Here is a 19,636-nt window from a genome sequence, read left to right on the forward strand (position 1 = left end):
TCAAAAAACAAAATAAGAGAAATAAATGGTTTGTGTTTCAGTCTCCACGCATCGGAAGTAAGGCGAAGTGATAACCAATAAGAGAACACGGCAACAAAAAACATGCTAGCCACACACGAAAGGCGACGAATGCGTAACCTTTTCACATTTCAACGCGAGGCGGAGAGAGACACGGAGAGAGATGGGGGGGGTGGTGGTGAGTGGGAGCATTGGCGAAGTTCAAGGTTGTCAGAGGAGAAGTAGGAGAAAGAGGAGAAGGAGGAGGAGGCTGGGGGAGAGGGGATAAATCTGCGTTCACCAGGAAGCGCAGAGGCTGAAGGACGAGGAAGCAACGATACAATCAATTACAAGGTGAACACAAGAGGAAGGAAAGAAAGGAGGAGACAATGGATGTACTGAATGAAAGAAGGAATTTATGAAAAGAAGGAAGGTTGAAAAAGAAAGGCGAGGGGAGAATGGATGTGTTAAAGTGAAGGAAATCATTTATGAAAGGAAGAAAAAGGAGGAAGTGGAGGAAGGAATGAAAGAAAGGATAAACGGAGAGAAAGGACGATTATATGGAACATGGATGCAGGGAAGAAAGAGGGAAGAGAAGAAAGGTGGAATCAATTAGAGAGAGAAAAATCATTTGTGGAAAGAAGGAAATAAGGTAAGATAGAGAGAAGGGAGGAAGGATAGAAACGGAAAGAATGGATACTTGGAAAATGATTGAAGGAATGGATGAAATATAGAAAATAAGAGATAAACGAAAGGAATGAGGATGGAAGACACAGAGAAATTAGAAAGACAAGTAGGAATAAGGAAAGGATGGAGTCAAGAAAGGGAAGATAAGTGAAAGGAAGAGAAGCAAGAAAGGAGATAGAAGACGGATGGAAAGTAAAATGAAACACTGATTAAAATGATTTATTAATTAACACATAGGCGCCGGGAAAAACGAGGTCATATGACGCAGCGGAGGACAGGGAATAATGGCACAAAGAAAGTGAAAAAGTAAGAAGTGGAGGAAGGAAGAAGCAAGGACAGAGAGAGAGAGAGAGAGAGAGAGAGAGAGAGAGAGAGAGAGAGAGAGAGAGAGAGAGAGAGAGAGAGAGAGAGAGAGAGGAGGGATGTAAAAAATCACAAGAGCTTCCTCACCACTGCCACAAACATTCCACCATCGCTACCACTACCACCACCACCACCACCACCACCACCACAAACGTTGCTTAATGGCCACCATGACAAACATTTTCATTTCACCACCACCACCACCACCACCACCACCACCACCACCACCGCCACTACCACTACGCCACAACTAAAGAGGCGAGAGTATAACCCAAAAATATGAGAGATAATGAGAGAAACAGAGCCTCTTCTACCACGCCTTAGCAACCCCATTTATCAGAGAGAGAGAGAGAGAGAGAGAGAGAGAGAGAGAGAGAGAGAGAGAGAGAGAGAGAGAGAGAGAGAGAGAGAGAGAGAGAGAGAGAGAGAGAGAGAGAGAGAGAGAGAGAGAGAGTGGTGCCCTTCTTGTTATACGCCCCTTTCAACTGCCACATAATTCTTTTTATTCCTTACGGCTCATAAACTAAAGGATAAGGTCAGTGTCCCAGTGTGTGTGTGTGTGTGTGTGTGTGTGTGTGTGTGTGTGTGTGTGTGTGTGTGTGTGTGTGTGTGTGTGTGTGTGTGTGTGTGTGTGTGTGTGTGTTTATCTAGTAGCAGTATTCACGGCCTGAGCTCCGTATGGTCCTGTCTTACGTATTCATGTATCTATATTGGTCTTTTTTTTTTTTTTTATAAGCTACACTCCACGGCGATGTCACTTCTAGTTTATTTTACATGTCTATATTTCTATGAGAGAAAAATTGTATTAATTTATTTATTCATTTTTTCTATCACTCAGGCATCTCTCCTTTCTCAACTTTTCCTCATTTTCTTGTGTCCTCTTGAGTATCTACGTAGCCTCTATGACCTTGCAGTGTGTCTGAGTGATGCTGACAGTATGTGTGTGTGTGTGTGTGTGTGTGTGTGTGTGTGTGTGTGTGTGTGTGTGTGTGTGTGTGTGTGTGTGTGTGTGTGTGTGTGAGAGAGAGAGAGAGAGAGAGAGAGAGAGAGAGAGAGAGAGAGAATGTGATGCTGGCAGAGAGCATATTATCCCCCTTGGAAGCATCACAGCATCACTCACAGCTTGACATATTCAATACACAGCATTACTCAACGTGACGTCTTGCTTACCCACTTACTCTCAACGCCTCGAGCTCGCGGGAAAATATATCGTACTGGGAAACGTTACAACAGGAGGCGAAGAAAAAACACGAACCAAAAAACAAAGTAAATAGGCTAGCGACACAGGATCTCAAGGATGTGGCTATACCTGGAGGGCTTTCAACGGCAAGGAGGCAGGTGTGCACGCAGCCGTTGAAGCAGCAAGCACGACCAGTGGGGCAGCGGTGGTGCTGGAGACAGGCAGGGGCGACACACAGCTCCGGCGCGAAGGGCATGGAAGGAGGACACTGCGAGGGGTCCGCGCTGCCCACTTGTACCCCGCCACCTACTGCAACTGGGTCCTCGTGCTGCAATGATAATAAACGATAATAGTCTGTGTACCTTAAGCAGACACTGAGATTGATGACTGTCTTACTCTAGGAACAACTGACTGTTGTTGATCTGCCTTATAAAGAATAATGGTTAGACTTGAGGATCATAAAGAAAAACAACCTACATAACTTGAGTGGACATGACAAAGATGACCGTCTCACTACAGGGCCGATTGACTGGGTTGTTGATCTACCTAATAAAGAAGGCTAATAATGGTTACACCTGAGGATAATAAGAGATAGGAAACATAACTTGAATAGACATGAGAAAGAAGACTCACTAAAATATACAAACAATAGATTTAGTACCTGATCTGATAAAAGAATATTGGTTAAACTTGAGGATAAAGAGAAACAGTCCATATATACACCTTGAGTACACATGGAAAAAGCGACGCTGACTTACTAAAATACAGTATACGAGCCAGTGATCAAGTGGTTGATATATATATAATTCAGCGCAATTGTGGGGATCATATGGGGGTCGTGTAAGTGCAAAGGATCTCGCAGCTTGAAAATAAAAGAAGGGAAAATTATGACTCAAGCAAAATGTGGAATGGAGAGATGAAACTTGAAAATTTAAGATAAACAAATTACTCCATAAAAGAGAAGACGTTAACAGATAGAAAGAGAGAGAAAAAAAAGAAAAAAAAAACACAAAGAAAGAAAAAAATAATAAAAAATAAATAAATAAAAATAATAAAAAAACACGAAATAAAGTCAACAACAGAATAACATAAAGGGACGAAATCTAATCCTAAGCACAGGATCTTAACAAGCAAGTGGGAAAGAGAGTTAATAAAAGAAATACGAGAACAATGAGATGAAAATGGAAGCACTTGACAAAGGACCCCACGCAAGGGACACACACACACACACACACACACACACACACACACACACAGTATGACGCATTTATGTAAGCTCGTCCATCTCTAGCCCCACTTAGAGAGAGAGAGAGAGAGAGAGAGAGAGAGAGAGAGAGAGAGAGAGAGAGAGAGAGAGAGAGAGAGAGAGAGAGAGAGAGAGAGAGAGAGAGAGAGAGAGAGGTAATGAAGAAAAAGGGGAAAAAAGTTGATAAATTCCTAGAGTACGAGAAAGATAAAAAAAAGCCACATGAGAGAGAGAGAGAGAGAGAGAGAGAGAGAGAGAGAGAGAGAGAGAGAGAGAGAGAGAGAGAGAGAGAGGCAGGCGAGGAGGAACGCGCGGTGACAGACGACCAGACAAGCATAGTCCAACGAGTGGTGAGATGGCCAAGTTGTACGATCGCTCCCTGCCACGTTGCAAAAGATATACTTAACACCTCCACCGTCTAGACGTGGATTAATCTCCCTCCCTTCTACACTCCCTCCTCTCTAACTCCTCCTTTCCCTCCCTTTCGCACTTTTTTCTACCTTCAGTCTCTCTCTCTCTCTCCTCACTCGCGGTTTCTCCTTTCACAACGTTTTTGCCGCTGGTTCCTTTCCCCGAATTTGGCGCGGACGAGACAGCCACGATAATGAAGGTCTCAAAGAACATGCTATCCATCCGTCCCTCCTTTTAGTAGCCACACAAGACACCCACCCACCCCCTGCCACCCTGGTTCCCCTGTTTCTCAGTCAGCCGGCAACCAACGCCATACTTAGCTATTGTGGCGCCAGACAATGAATTCCTAAGCAGCTCGTTGGTTGGTTAGTCAGTCATTCAACTTTATTGCATCTATCTGTGTGTCTGTCAGTTCTAAGTCAGTCAGTTTGTCGATTAGCATCCGAGGTATCTGGAGTCAGTTAGTCAATCTGAATGCTATTTATCTCTTCCGTAAGTCATAGTCAGCAAATCCACCATTCAGTCAGTCAACCACAATGTCAGCTGTCTCTTCTTCAAGTCATGCAATGAGTCAGTCAGTAAGTCAACTAGTAAGTCATCTAACTCAAGTAATTTGGTAAACCATCTAGCTCTTTCTCGCCAGCCAGCCAGCCAGCCAGCCAGCCAGCCAGCCAGTCAGTCAGTCAGCCAACCAGTCAACTAGCAAACAAGTCATCTATCTGCTCGTCCCTCTCCCCTTCAAGTGATGCAGTCAGCCGAGCAGTAAGTCATTCCTTCACCCAAATATAGTCACCAGATATCTTACTCATGCAATCATCCAATATCTCATGCCTTCTGCCAGCCGACCATTCATCTATTCACTGGCTTACCTCCCCATTCACCAGCCACCGCCCGTTCATTAGGCCATCAAACTAACAAAGAAGCCAATGAAATGATGGCTCCTCTATTAATCCAGTCCTTCAGTACACCATTTAACTATTTAAACACTAATCTCATCAATTACCCTGTCAAGAGTGGGCAGGCTGGCTCTCCGGTATTGTGTCTGTCTCGTGGCTTGAAGGGTCAGAGTTCGATCCTTAAAGTAGTTGGGTTGTAAGTCCTAACCCTTGTAAGCGCAATAGGTTGTTGTTTAGCGCTATCTACTATCAATCAGTCGTCCACACGGTTTGTTATCCTTTCCCACCTAAAGAAAAAAATCTTCTATAACAAGTTTGGTTTTCCTTCCTTTCAGCCAAATGCACATGATCTTGTCAGGCGCTATCACTCCATTTCCAGTTCCACGTACTCAGTTACCAATCAGTCTTCCGTACGAGTTCCTGTCCTCCACCCCCTCCCTCCTCCGCCTTAAAAAAAAAAAAAAAGAAAAAAAAAAAGAAAAAAAAATCAAACCAAATTTACTCTCCTTCCTCTCAGCTGTCAATCCACCCACCTAATCCACTATCATCCCATTCATTTACGCTACTAACACGTCCGTCATTCTTTTCATTTACCCATCCACCCATCCGAAATGATCTCCTGGAAAAAAGATCCGTCAACTTACTAACAATCCTATTTCCCCCTAAGATTATTCACCAATCTACCCAAACCCCTTTATTAACTCTATAAACAAGTCTATTCTTCCTTTCTACTACCCAGCAATCTAACCAAACTATCCTGAGAAGCAAACCCTCACATACTCTATAAACAAGTCTATCATTCTTTTTGACTGTCTATTCATTCACTCAAGCGGCTCTTAAATCAAGCCATTAACAACCCAGACATCTTTCCTTTCAACAATCCATCCACTCACTCAAACAATTTCTCACTCAGCCCACTAACCAACAAGGAACAAGAAATCTATCATCCCTTCTTTCAACTGTTCATTAAATTCAAGCAACTTCCCACTCTAGCCACGAGCAGACTTGCCATCCTTTCTCTCGTCTCCCCGAGCAAGGAAGCAAGCAGTCTGTCACTCAGTGAGTCTGCCAGGCACGTCCACCACACCCTTGCTCAAAACCACAACAAACACTGCCAACTTTTCCCTCCCTCAGTAACTCCGGATGAGAGGACTTTTACATCCGGGCCTCCCACAGTCATGAGTGAGGGTGGAGAAAGCAAGCAAGAGAAGAAGGAAGAGAGGGATTAGTTATGGCCATGAGTGGGATGAAGGAAGAGAGGAAAGCGATGAAAGAAAGGAGGGCAAGGAGGGGCGTGTGAAAGATGTGTGAAGGGAAGGATAACAGGAAGAAAAGGAGAACTAAGTGATTTGACCTGTATAGTAAAAAAAGAAGGAAGAAAAGACTATTTGATTGATTTGCTGAGGAAGGAAAGGGGAAAGAAAATAAGAAAGAAAGAAGTAAACAGAGAAGGAAGGAAGTAGAGAAAGAGGGAAGAAAAGAAAGAAAGAAAGAAAGAAAGAAAAAGAAAGGAAGAAAGAAAGGACTGACTAACTCGCATAAAAAGGAAGGAAGGAAGATGGTGAACTCAGGAAGGAACATGAAAAAGAAGGAATGCACGCGTTACAGAACAAGGACTGGTCAGACGGAAGGAGGAGGGAGTGGTGGTATGCCGTAATGACAACGTTCTTGGGGGCTCTCTGTCTGTCTAGGACTTTCACTGTGTGTGTGTGTGTGTGTGTGTGTGTGTGTGTGTGTGTGTGTGTGACGCAATGTAGGGCAACCGCACCTGCTTCTGGCCACACTGATTAGGGGAAAGTTACCTGTTGTGTGTGTGTGTGTGTGTGTGTGTGTGTGTGTGTGTGTGTGTGTGCGTGTGTGTGTTTCTCCTTTATTTCGTCCTCCCTTCCTTCCTACCTACTTTTTTTTTCAATACCTAATCTTTTCAAACATGCAGGCCTAAGAATTATATAATGAACGAACGATTCCTTCATTTTTATTCAACACAGGAACGAGATCATATGAAGCCAAACCCAAAAGAGAGAGAGAGAGAGAGAGAGAGAGAGAGAGAGAGAGAGAGAGAGAGAGAGAGAGAGAGAGAGAGAGAGAGAGAGAGAGAGAGAGAGAGGTTTAGTTAGGTTAGCATTTTGCGTAGGACTAAAATACCACCATCACCACCACCAGGGCAGGCTCAGGCTAGGCGGGTAGGTAGCCTAGCGTAGCCTAAACAAACGTCACAAGCCGAGGAGATAACCTAGACTTGTTTACCTTATCTGAACGGGCAAACATCGTCCTAAAACCCCTAATAAGGAAGTGGAAAAGGGATAAAATTAGAATGTTGTTAAGCTGCGTCAGTGGTGGTTCAGATTTTTTTTGTTACTTCGTTTTTTTTTTTCATACTATTACTACTGCTACTACTACTACTACTACTACTACTACTACTACTACTACTACTACTGCTACTACTACTGCTACTACTACTACTACTGCTACTACTACTAATAATAATAATAATATGACCACCACCACCACCACCACCACCACTACTTAAAATCCCAACATCTAAATCCATACTTCTTTTTCCTCAATCCACTGCAAGTACCTATCAAATTTGTAACACAAACTCGAGAGATGGAAAAAAATAAATAAAAATAAATAAATAAACAAATAAATAAAAAAATACCCACAGTTTCCTCAATTTCCTTTAAGAACTTCGTACACGGACATTTCTTTCAACGCCCTGTAGTGTGTGTGTGTGTGTGTGTAGTCATCAAGTTGAGGGAGGGAGGAGCCAGGAAGGGTATGATGCAGACAGTGAGGTTACTAGGAACCTGAGGGCCAAAACTAGCCTGATAATACGTTGGTTGTGTTAGGCTAGAGTGGCGGGCTATCACTGGCCGGCACATTTGCTTCGAGTGGCGGACTGGCGGTTGCGGTGGCGACGACTGGGAGGAGGAGGAGGAGGAGGAGGAAGTATAAGAATAGTAATAATAAGATATAAAGGAGGAGGCGGAGGAGGAGAAATATGAAGAATAAGAATAATAATAATGAAGGGAAGAGGAGGAAAGGTATGAAGAAGAAGAAGAAGAAGAAGAAGAAGAAGAAGAAGAAGAAGAAGAAGAAGAAGAAGATGAAGAAGAAGAAGAAGATGAAGAAGAAGAAGAAGAAGAGATAAAGGAGGAGGAAGAGGAAAATACGAAAAAAAAAAAACGAAGAAAAACAATTAGCAGTATATCTATTGGCCCTTACGAGACTATGCAAGAGGCTACACTGTTGAAGTACAGTAAGAAATGAGGGGTAGAATAAAAAATAAACACGAAGACTGAAGGAGGAGGAGGAGGAGGAGGAGGATGTTGCGGTAATGCTGGTGATGCTGGGGGAGGAGGGGACGCGTGTAGGCGATAGATACATAGCAGGCACGTGAGAGAGCGGCACAACACAAAGGAACTCAAAGGAAGAACGAACACCAGGAGAAGACCTGTTGACCTTTATGAAGCTGTGATAAGAACAAGAACAACAGCAAGATAAACAACAGAGGAAAACCAGAAAGAAGGAAATAAATTCACTGAAGAGAGAGAGAGAGAGAGAGAGAGAGAGAGAGAGAGAGAGAGAGAGAGAGAGAGAGAGAGAGAGAGAGAGAGAGAGAGAGTAAACAAAGAAGGATCGTACCCAAGTGTTCCTGTTGACACAATCCTTTTCCCTTATTCTTCCACTTTTCCGTGTCCTTTACCTTTTTTCCCCCCTTTAAGTATTTCCTCCTCTGTCTGTACCCACTTTTCCATTCTTCTTATCTTACTCTTATTCTTATTATCATCATCATCACAATTATCGCACACTTTTACATTTTCCACACAAAGCTCTCTATATAAGGATGCGCGCGTGTGTGAATAATAATAATAATAATAATAATAATAATAATAATAATAATAATAATAATAATAATAATAATAATAATAATAATAATAATAAACAAAAAAAAGCGGAAGAGGCAAAAAGACTCAGCAAAACAAGGCAGTAAGGGCGACGGGCTCATTAAGGATACGACAGAGTAAATATTTATACGCTCGTCGCTCGTCAGGACACACGCATGGCCACTTGACGTCATTGTTTACTCCATCAATCACGTGTCAGGCTACAGCAACAGGGAGAGAGAGAGGGAGAGGGAGAGGGAGGAAGATGGGGACGAAGCAAAGCGACAGGAAATGGTTACTGCGACACTATATCTATTCCTGTACAAAGAGATGAAAGAGACTGAATGTTTACTGCAAGGCTTATTAGTATTAATGATAACGAATATTATTTACACGTAACGTCCGTCTAAAAGAGAGAGAGAGAGAGAGAGAGAGAGAGAGAGAGAGAGAGAGAGAGAGAGAGAGAGAGAGAGGAGAGAGAGAGAGAGAGAGAGAAATACAGCGAGACAGGAAATAATTATCTACATGATTAATCGGTATGAAAAAAGAAATAAAATAAAAAGAGATACATTGTAAATTTAATAGCTTATTTATCTCAAGAACGATGATAAACACTTTTGTATACCTAGCAGGGAGAGAGAGAGAGAGAGAGAGAGAGAGAGAGAGAGAGAGAGAGAGAGAGAGAGAGAGAGAGAGAGAGAGAAACTCAGTGTTCGACTCTTGACCAGCAGGGGCACAGGAAACGCAGGTAACAGTGCAGGTGTTTATTCACAGAAGGTGTGAACAGAAGGCTGGAGGTAGGTGATCTCCCGGCGCCAGGCCGCGCACTTCAGCTTAACACTTATGACTGAAGCCTAGCTCGTTCACTCATACACGTATTCATGCCTCACACAAGTCTCGCTCATTCACTCGTTCACACAACTAGCTAACAACCACACACCTCCCCCGAGACATAAGGAAGATTCCTTATCTTTGTTATGGCTACCGTAACACATGAAACAAAGTTACAATGATTGAAGTACAGAAAACACGGTACATATACACAAAACAAACACAGCGTACAATGAACACGTACGACTAATCGTAGGTGCTACGGTGCCACCGCACCTGCAGTCGTCTCGGCTCCCTACGCTGTCGGCTGCTTCGACGCTCTGGTTGCTCTCGGCCACGGTGTACCCCGTTACCCTGATGCTCCGGGCTGCCGGGATGGTGGTGTTCCTCGTGACCCTGATGCTGAAGCGCTGCACCGCCATGAGCGGTGTGCTGCTCGACAGGAAGGGGAGCAAGAGGTCTGTGTGGGCGTAGGTGTCTTCTATTACGCCACATCACGCGACCGCTGCCCATCTTGATGAGGTAGTCTCTCCTTCGCCCAACAGCCACGATGACACCCAGGCGATCCCAGAGGCCTGTCGTGTGATCTTGAACGTCGACGTGGCCACCGAGGTGCAGGAGAGGAAGAGTACGGGCGGACGCGTCGTGGCGAAGTTTCGCTTTCTTCCTCAGTCGCTCTGCCTTGGCGTCGCACTCATCAGCAGCGCGCTGCCACTGCTGAGCGTATGAGCGATGATGAGCCGGGACACAGGGACCTCATAGGATGACCGAAGAGGACTTGTGCTGGTGATCGCCCTTCCGCCCTCGGAGTGTTGCGCAGTTCCAGCAACCCGCGAGCGAACGCATCCTCGTCCAGGTGTCCCTGCTGTGTGGTCGTGAGGATCAGCTTCTTCACGGACTTGACCGCTGCCTCGGCGTGACCATTGGAGCGTGGATAATGAGGTGAAGATACACGATGCTCCACCCCCCATCGAGCCAGGAAGCGCCGTACCGATGAAGAAGTGAACTGCGGTCCACCGTCAGTCCTCAGGAGAACAGGCACGCCCGTGTCGGCGAACACACCCCGAAGGACACGAACGAGCTGATCAGCCGATGCTGGACGTGAGCATGCAGACACGTGAGGCCACCCAGACAAGCGATCTACATACACGAGGTATGTACGGCCTGCTGCGTGGAAGTAGTCTGCAGAAACTGACTCAAACACCCTGCTGGGTGTGTCCGTGTCCTGCCAGAGAGGTTCGTTGGCTTGGCTTGGTAGGAGTGGACGGCATAGTGAGCATCCAGAAACGACGTTCTCAACGTCTCTGTCCATACCAGGCCAGTACACCGTTTGTCGGGCCCGTCGCTTGGTGCGCTCCATCCCCTGATGACTGTCATGGAGTCGCTCTAGTGTTTCTCGGCGGAGGCTGTGAGGAATAAGAAGCCTCGGCCCGTAAACCACCAGGTCGTCGTCTACGGCCAGCAGACTGCGCACCGGCCAGTACGTACGCAAGCGGTGATCGAGGTCGTGGCAATGATCAGGGAAGCCCTCGATGATGACGTTCTTGAGCAAGCAGTACTCCCCGTCTCTTGCTGCTGCGGGCACGTACCATTTCCACAGTCTGATCCTGGAGTGGTGCTAAGCGGACGCCGTCCTCATTGGTGGCAGATAACGCTGAGATGACCGCTGAGTGGAGAGGGTCGAGGTCACCAGAAGTAGCAGCATCCTCTTCCTCCACTGGGTCCTGTACTGGAGCACGTGAGAGGGCGTCGGGCTGTTGGGCGAAGGGTCGAGCGTCGTCTGTCAACTCGATGGCCATGGATCCACCAGCCATTGCACGTAAACCTTCCTTTGCTTCGAAGACGCTGGGAAAGGCCTTGATCACAGCAGCAGCGTGCCCCGCACGCTGCTGTGGCGTTGGGTCGTAGGAATGAGGCCAGCTGATCACTTCTGTGGGCGTAGATAGAGGTGGCTGCGAGGCGGTCGGGTACTTGATGGAGCTGTTGCCGGTGTGCTGTTCTTCCCTGCGTAGCGGTCGGATTTGAGCCGGAAAATCTTCGGGGAGGATTCCGAGAGCGATGGAATCGTACCAGCTAAGCAGCGCCCCCTTCACCTCCTTCACCACGCTCACAACAGTCTCAGCTTCCCTGTCGCCCAGTTGCAAGTGCGACGAGAAAGTTCCTACACAGGTGAGGGGGTGATTACCGGCAGCATAAAGTCCATCACCATCAGCGGGCGCCAAGCTGGAGGGCGGGATTCCAAGGAGAGTGTTGCCGTGTCGAGGCCAATAACGGTTCGTTTCGGCCCCAGAGTCAGGAGTCCACGTAATCTTGTCTCTTCCAGCGGGATGTGTGGCGGTAATGAGCACCTGGGGCGCAGGTCGTGCCGTCACCGTCTTTGTGTATACGCCTGATAAGAGCTGGTATACACTGGCACTGGCTCCCCGCCTCGGGCCCGCACCGCGATGAGGAGAGACAGTTGAGGAACTCCTCGAAGCTCCTCGTCGTTTCCTCACTGTCTGCTGACATACACTCGCAAAATGCCCTCTTTTCCCGCAGTTACGACACACTTTATCTATTGCCTGGCATCCCCTTTTGTCACTGCGACAATCTTTGCCACAACGATAACAGCCCGTGGGGCTTGAGCCCCCGAAACTGCCCTTCCTGTAGTTCGAGACAGCGTTCACACCATGGCTCGAAGAGTGAGAGCCGCCCCTTAGTACTGCACTACACTGGTTAGCGCTCTCTGATGCTCTGCAAATATCTATGGCGTTTTCAAGGGTGAGTTTCTTGTTTTCCAGCATGCGTTTCAGAGCCACTTCGTCTCGTGTCCCAACGACAATTCTGTCACGCAGCTGATGGTTTATGCACTGGTCGCAAAAGTCACAGAAATTGGCGATTTCCTTAACAGCACATAAAAAGTCGTCAAAACCTTCTTGCGTTTCTTGCACGCGGGAGTAGAAGTCTCTTCTATCCATGATGATGTTGCGCTGGCTTCGCAGGTACTCACACATTGCATCGAGGATGGTTCTTAACTCCGCGTCTCTCGGTAAGCTTATCCCGTAGCGAAGTGTACGGGTCCACTCGTCGTCTAGGACAGCAGCGAGTGCCGCCCTCTGCTCAGCCAGGGAGAGACAGTCTATCCTGGCGAGGGTTACGTATCCTTCAAACTTATGGCGCCACGTGTCGAACTCACGTAAAGATGCTGACGCCGTTAAGTGAGGAATGATGGTGGCGGACGTCGGGAACCTCGCGCCCTGGGTAGACGTGCTGCGGGCTGTGGTTTCGCCTTCATTGCTCGCCGTGGTGCGACTGGGAGCTTGTGTCCCCACTCTCTCCAGCAGCTGGGTTAAACGCTCCTCGCGAGCCTGACTCTGCTCCGACTGTCGCGCTAGCAGAGCCTGACTCTGCTCCGACTGTCGCGCTAGCAGGGCAGCCAGCGCCTCCAACTGCTTCTCCATTCTGCGCCGTACCCACTGCAGCCTTGTCCTGATCCTACTCACTGCGCCATGTTCGACTCTTGACCAGCAGGGGCACAGGAAACGCAGGTAACAGTGCAGGTGTTTATTCACAGAAGGTGTGAACAGAAGGCTGGAGGTAGGTGATCTCCCGGCGCCAGGCCGCGCACTTCAGCTTAACACTTATGACTGAAGCCTAGCTCGTTCACTCATACACGTATTCATGCCTCACACAAGTCTCGCTCATTCACTCGTTCACACAACTAGCTAACAACCACACACTCAGGAAATGCTTTGGTTCACAATATATATTCGAGAAGGAAGATAACAAGTGCAGGAACATAATCTATTACAGTCTGGCAATTGAAAAATGGTTCTTAGATATTTTTTATGTGTAATGTGCCTTGTACAGGAGCCCAATAAATGTATCAGTAGTATATTAAATAAGGAAAAGAAAAGAAAGGAAAAAAAATTTTTACTGAATAGGAATAATGGCAACTACGATCCTTTCTTTCAATAAATAAAGAACAAAAACGTATCATACAGTATAGCCAATTAATTTGTCAAAGGAAAATATGGCGAAAACAATAAAAAAAAATGAAGTTTAAAAATACTAATAAATAAATAAATAAATAAAAATGCGCCTATCACCACACTACTTTCACGGCACGGTATCATAAAAGATACGGAAAACCACTATTTATCTCCACACCAAAAGACGCGACACGGAAATCTGCTCCAAATCCCACTAATCTATTAAAAGAAAGCTACCACGAGCCTATAATATTTTCACGCGTAGTGACAGTAGTGGTAGTTTGGCAAATACATCAGCCAATGTATCGGCAAGCACACACACTTTACACTTCCTCCTCGTCGTCAGATCTTACGCGCCGTTCCTATATAGCTGTCACACACGTTTCCTTACTCTAAAATATTCATGGCCTAAGTTTAATATCTGAAGGTATCAGAGCAAGCACACACTTCCTCGAGTCATATCTTGTAAGCCATCCCTATATAGCAGTCGCACGCATTTCCTTAGTGGTAGTGGATGCAGCTGTTTTTCTTGACCCCGTAAGACGCAAGTAAGAAACCCCGCCAAATATACCGTCCAAGGCGAGCTGGTGGTGGTGGTGGTAGTGGTGCACGGCTGGCTGCAGGGAGAGAGAGAGAGAGAGAGAGGGAGAAAGAAAGAGAGGTCCCCGCCCTTTAACATACTCCACAGAGAGCACGTTTTACTGCCCACGTTTGACGCCCGCGCACTCTATTCTGTCTACTTGTCAGGGAAAGCGTGGAGCCTCACACAGGAAGAAGGCACGCGAATTCTGTCACATGGCAAGATCGGGAGGGAGGAGGCATACGTGGATAATACTTGGGAGAAAAAAAAAAAAGAAAAAGAAAAAGAAAAAACGCGAGGCTGTCTGAAAGAGTAGTGAGAGGAGGAGAGGGGGAGACTGACAGTGACCTTCCCTTGTGAGTGCAGGACAGGTGCTGGCGTGAATAAGTGAGGGAGAGAAGAGAGTGAGGGAGTGGGGCGCTGTGGGTAAAGGTAAGGGAGGGTAGAGTTAGCAAGGTCAGTGCCGCGGAGAGCAGTGGTGTCTCTTTTGTCGTCTGTGTGTGTGTGTGTGTGTGTGTGTGTGTGTGTGTGTGTGTGTGTGTGTGTGTGTGTGTGTGTGTGTGTGTGTGTGTGTGTGTGTGTGTAGGTGTAGGTATGTGTATGACTCGTGTGTGTTTGTGTTTGTTTGTTTGTTTGTGTTTGTTTGTGTGTGTGTGTGTGTGTGTGTGTGTGTGTGTGTGTGTGTGTGTGTGTGTGTGTGTGTGTGTGTGTGTGTGTGTGTGTGTGTGTGTGTGTGTGTGTGTGTGTGTGTGTGTGTGTGTGTGTCTGTGTAAACGCCTACGTCTAACTTCTTTGCTTAGAGTTAAAACAAAAAGTTATAGAACATATTAAAAACAATAAACTGGTCTTACACACACACACACACACACACACACACACACAAACACACACACACACACACACACACACACACACACACACACACACACACACACACCTATATAAATACGCACGTTCCCTCCTTAGCATATTTATGAGCCAGGCATAGTAAGTGCATATATCTATCACCTCACTGGAGTGCTGGGGTTGGTGGGTACTACAGGGTGGAGCAGCAGTAGGAGCAGTACCCCTCATTCCACACACGCACGCTCACCCTTTCATCCTACCTCACCTCACACGGGACCATAATCATGAAACACCTCTACACGCACCTCGACTGTATTCAAAAGGTTCTAGTTGAACTGACACGGATTTCTAAGAGTGTTCTCTACGGTTCAAGTGAGAGATTAACGAGATTTCTACATTATTTACAGGAGAAACAGTCTTGAGAACACGGCTATTCAACTTTGTGGCCTTAGAAAATAGTCGTGGTGAAAGAGAGAGAGCAGAGCATTTCAAAATACGCGCTACGGTTCCACACCCTAAAGGTTCTCACCCTGCACCGTCACTCGTACTCTCCTTCACCTCCTCACCACAGCAATGATCCATCCTTCCATCTTCACCTTTAGATTTTATATATGTTGTCTTGGATCTACTTTCATATAATTTCACTCTATTCAGTCCTAATCCGCCTCAAAGTCAGATAACAAATAAAACACAGTAGAATCAAATGAGGAAAAATAGTGACAGTACAATAACATATAACTAGAAAAGGAAATTAAATGAAACGTGTTGTTTTATCATTTAAATTTCTAACATCATTGCAAGGGACGCCATGTGACCTCAGTGTTGTGACGCGTAAGACAATCAGTCATTCAATCAGGCAATCAATCAATCTTTGTCGTCGTTTGAATAGACACACGATTCTCCTCCCTTTGTCCCTTTGTTGATGAGAAAAGAAAGGAAGGACACATGCATGAAAACTCTCTCTCTCTCTCTCTCTCTCTCTCTCTCTCTCTCTCTCTCTCTCTCTCTCTCTCTCTCTCTCTCTCTCTCTCTCTCTCTCTCTCTCTCTCTTATCACAATAGCGCGGGCAGAATAGTCGTAAAAAACGGGGTCACTGCTACACAAACACGTGGCATTAGAAAAACAAATGAGAAGAAAAAATACTTGTATAAACAAACGGCGAGTCTCTTTCTTATTCGCTTCTAAATGTCAAAGAAACGTCCGGTAAATAAAATGATTATATAAAAAGATGATAGTAGTAATAATGATAATGGTGGTGGTGGTGATAATGGTGATGATGATGATGATGATGATGATGATGATGATGATGATGATGATGATGAAGAGGAGGAGGAGGAGGAGGAGGAGGAGGAGGAGGAGGAGGAGGAGGAGGAGGAGGAGGAGGAGAAGAAGATGAAGAAGAAGAAGAAAAGGAGGAGGAGGAGGAGGAGGAGGAGGAGCAGAAAAAGAAGACAAAGAAAAAAGAAAAAGATGAGGATGATGATGATGATGATGATGATGATGATGATGATGAACACCACCACCACCAACACCACCACCACCACCACCAAGAACAACAAAATCCGCAAGAAAAAAAAAAAAACGGCAGCAGCTACAACAGTAAATAAGATAAGGGAGAGAGGGAACAGCGGCAGTTATGATAAGGGAATATTTAGCGGTGGTCTGGGTCCTGAGTGCTGGCAGGCCCTCTCATAGCCTATCCCTCCACCCTCACCTGCGGCAAATTACTACTACTACTACTACTACTACGCTACTACTACTACAACAAAATAACGTTTCGCGGGTTACGCAATTTAGGCAGTAGCTCATGTACCAAAGGAGAAGGTACGACGCGCCCTGTAATTATGAAAATGTGTTTTCTAAAGTAACCCATAACTGTAAAGAAAATAAGGTTATGTATGTTAGTTTTTGCATAAGAGGAAAGGCTGGTATCATCTAAAAAAAAAATTACACTATTTTCGTTCATTATGAGTTCACTGCTGCAAGAGAGAGAGAGAGAGAGAGAGAGAGAGAGAGAGAGAGAGAGAGAGAGAGAGAGAAATAAGTTATATAAAAATTTGTTTGTCAGATAAGCTACTATTATTATCCATTATATATATACCCAGTTTAAAAGTTCCATTATGTATATTAGTTTTACAAAGATAAAAAAAAAAAAAGTAATTTGTACTATTTGCCTATCTAAACAGCCACAACACTACAATACTCGTATACTATTCTATCCACATACGTACTATTTTACCATCAATACACGGGTTGAACTGACTCCCCAAGAAAATGTTTCATATGCATACTAGGTTTACAAAAAAGAGAGAGAGTACGAAGGAGGTCAGTTGCACAGTCTGGTGATCAGATAAGCCATGATGTACTACCCTTCATGAATGTTACACCAGAGCCAGCAGGGCATAAGAGGAAATTCATGTTCTTCCTGCTGATTATGACATCACTACTTCGGGCAACTGTGCATTAAGAGGAGGAGGAGAAGGAGGAGGAGGAAAAACGTGTTCTCTCTACCTTATGCTAATGTAATGTTCTTTCGAGTGCCCCAAATTAAATAAATCAATAGAATAAAATAAATAACAAAATAAATGAAGGAATGAGTGAATGAATGAATGAATGATTATACAAATAAATAAATAAGGAAAGGAAGGTAGGAAGGAAAGAAAGGAAAAAAAAATAAAAGAAAAACTTTACACTTCAGTTTTTACATAAAAGATAAGCCAAACAAAACAATAGGCTGCATTCTTTGTCCATCAGATAATCCACTACCTACCGCCTATCATGAATACTACCAAGGTCCCAAGGTTTATGGACTATTATCCTTGAAGTTTACCGCAAAACAAAGCCACAAGACTGCTGCCCGTGCCTCCAATGAAAGTCTTATTCTTACTCCACAAGAATTACAAAAACACCCTGTATGACTCACAAGCAGTTTACTTTCAAAACCAGCAACATATACTAATACGAGGGGCGAGGAAGCACATCGCCACTTCTTTCACCCAGGCTGTACATTATTGTGTGCAAAGATTACACACACACACACACACACACACACACACACACACACACACACACACACACACACACACACACACATGGTTGGTTAGTTAGTAAGTTAAATGACGGAGAGGGCCAGTTAAAAGAATGCAAAATACAATACTGGGGAAGAAACACACACACACACACACACACACACACACACACGTTTCAGCTCGCTCCTCAGTCAGTACCCGCTTAAGTAATCAAAACATGGAGGAGTCCTCCGTCACCGCCCCACGCCTCGCCCAGTCCCCGCCATGCGAAGCATTCAAGCCATTTCCTCATCCTCCTGAACGTGATGCGCTAACCACGTGCCTTCTGAATTAAGGCATAACTACTATAAAGGGACTGCCGAGACTTGCATGTCTACCCAGCTGTCCGTCCGTACGTTTGTCCCGCCTGACTGCTGATTTATCTCAGTCAAAACTCCCTGATGCCAGATCGGGTTCCTGGCCTCCCTCTTGGTGTGAGGTCAAATAACACCAACTGAGACAGCGGCTGACGTCACAAGGATCGAGGAGGTAAAGGGGAGCAGCCTGACAGAGACCTAAAATGAGAGGTGCCCTTCATCCCTTATATCTTGTCCCGTCAGCCATCGCTGAAGATAGCCTAACCTAGCACAGGTACTTGTAAATCTCTTTATTCCTGGGACTGACTTAAGCAATGATGGTGGTGATGATGATGATAATAATAATAATGATTAACCTCAATAGTCTAGCCTTCAAGCACGACACCACCATTTGACTATGTAGTCCTATGATGGTGATAATGATGATGGTGATAATAATAATAATAATGATTAACCTCAATAGTGTAGTCCTCATGCACGACGCCACCAGTTGACTATGTGGCACTAAAGCTGTATTAGTAACGTTTATTTTAAGAGAATAATCTGAAACGTGAATAAATAGAATATAATGATGGATGATGATGATAATGATGACGGTAATGACTTTTTAAAAGTAAATTACATACTGTGAAGGTAGTGTTGGAATGTGTTTGTTCCTTTGTGAGGTTACACGACCTACACTCATCAGGCTGAGCTGATATATATATATATATATATATATATATATATATATATATATATATATATATATATATATATATATATATATATATATATATATATATATATATATATTTTTTTTTTTTTTTTTTTTTTTTCATATGCACTTTATTACATACGCTTTTATTTTGTTAACTCTATTCAATTCCTGCATCTGCCTGAAGTAGCAAAATGTGCGGAGAAAAAAAAATGTGTTGTAACCATTACCATGCACTTACAACACACTATTCATCTATCTATTCCACTTGTTTATTACATCTGGCAGTAAAAAAAAAAAAAAGTTGTAACCATTCCCATGCGGTGAGTGTGCACCACGTCACACTAATGTAGCACAACACTTGACATGCATTAGAATTCGTGATCCCAGTAACAGATAGCCCGGCAAGTTACGCAACTTCTCTTTTTCCCGTAGTACCCGCTGGGCATCCCCGCCACCACGAGGTTATCGCCCTAAAGCGTAAATAGAGCAACGACCGCAGGGGAGGGGCTTAGATGAGACCCAATGAGAAACTGTCACGCAATAAACATGACACCCAAGACGACATAATATGTCTGGGACGCCTTGCACGAGGGGGCGATGTTCTAAAACAAACCAGCTGCCAACCCTTTACGCCACAGCCGCTGCAGACCTAC

At 45.0% G+C, this 19,636-nt stretch overlaps 1 protein-coding gene across 4 annotated transcripts in view; it reads right to left on the bottom strand.

Moving 5' to 3' along the window:
* LOC135110691 (uncharacterized) overlaps positions 1 to 19,636 on the bottom strand; it is a 33,952-nt gene that overhangs the window by 11,351 nt on the left and 2,965 nt on the right. For all 4 annotated transcript variants that reach the window (XM_064023306.1, XM_064023308.1, XM_064023307.1 and 1 more), the window contains exon 3: positions 2,357 to 2,555. In XM_064023306.1, coding sequence (XP_063879376.1) covers positions 2,357 to 2,555 — 199 coding nt within the window. The remainder of the gene's footprint in view (positions 1 to 2,356; positions 2,556 to 19,636) is intronic.

This window comes from Scylla paramamosain, chromosome 20 (assembly GCF_035594125.1).
Source record: "Scylla paramamosain isolate STU-SP2022 chromosome 20, ASM3559412v1, whole genome shotgun sequence".
Lineage (NCBI taxonomy): Eukaryota > Metazoa > Arthropoda > Malacostraca > Decapoda > Portunidae > Scylla > Scylla paramamosain.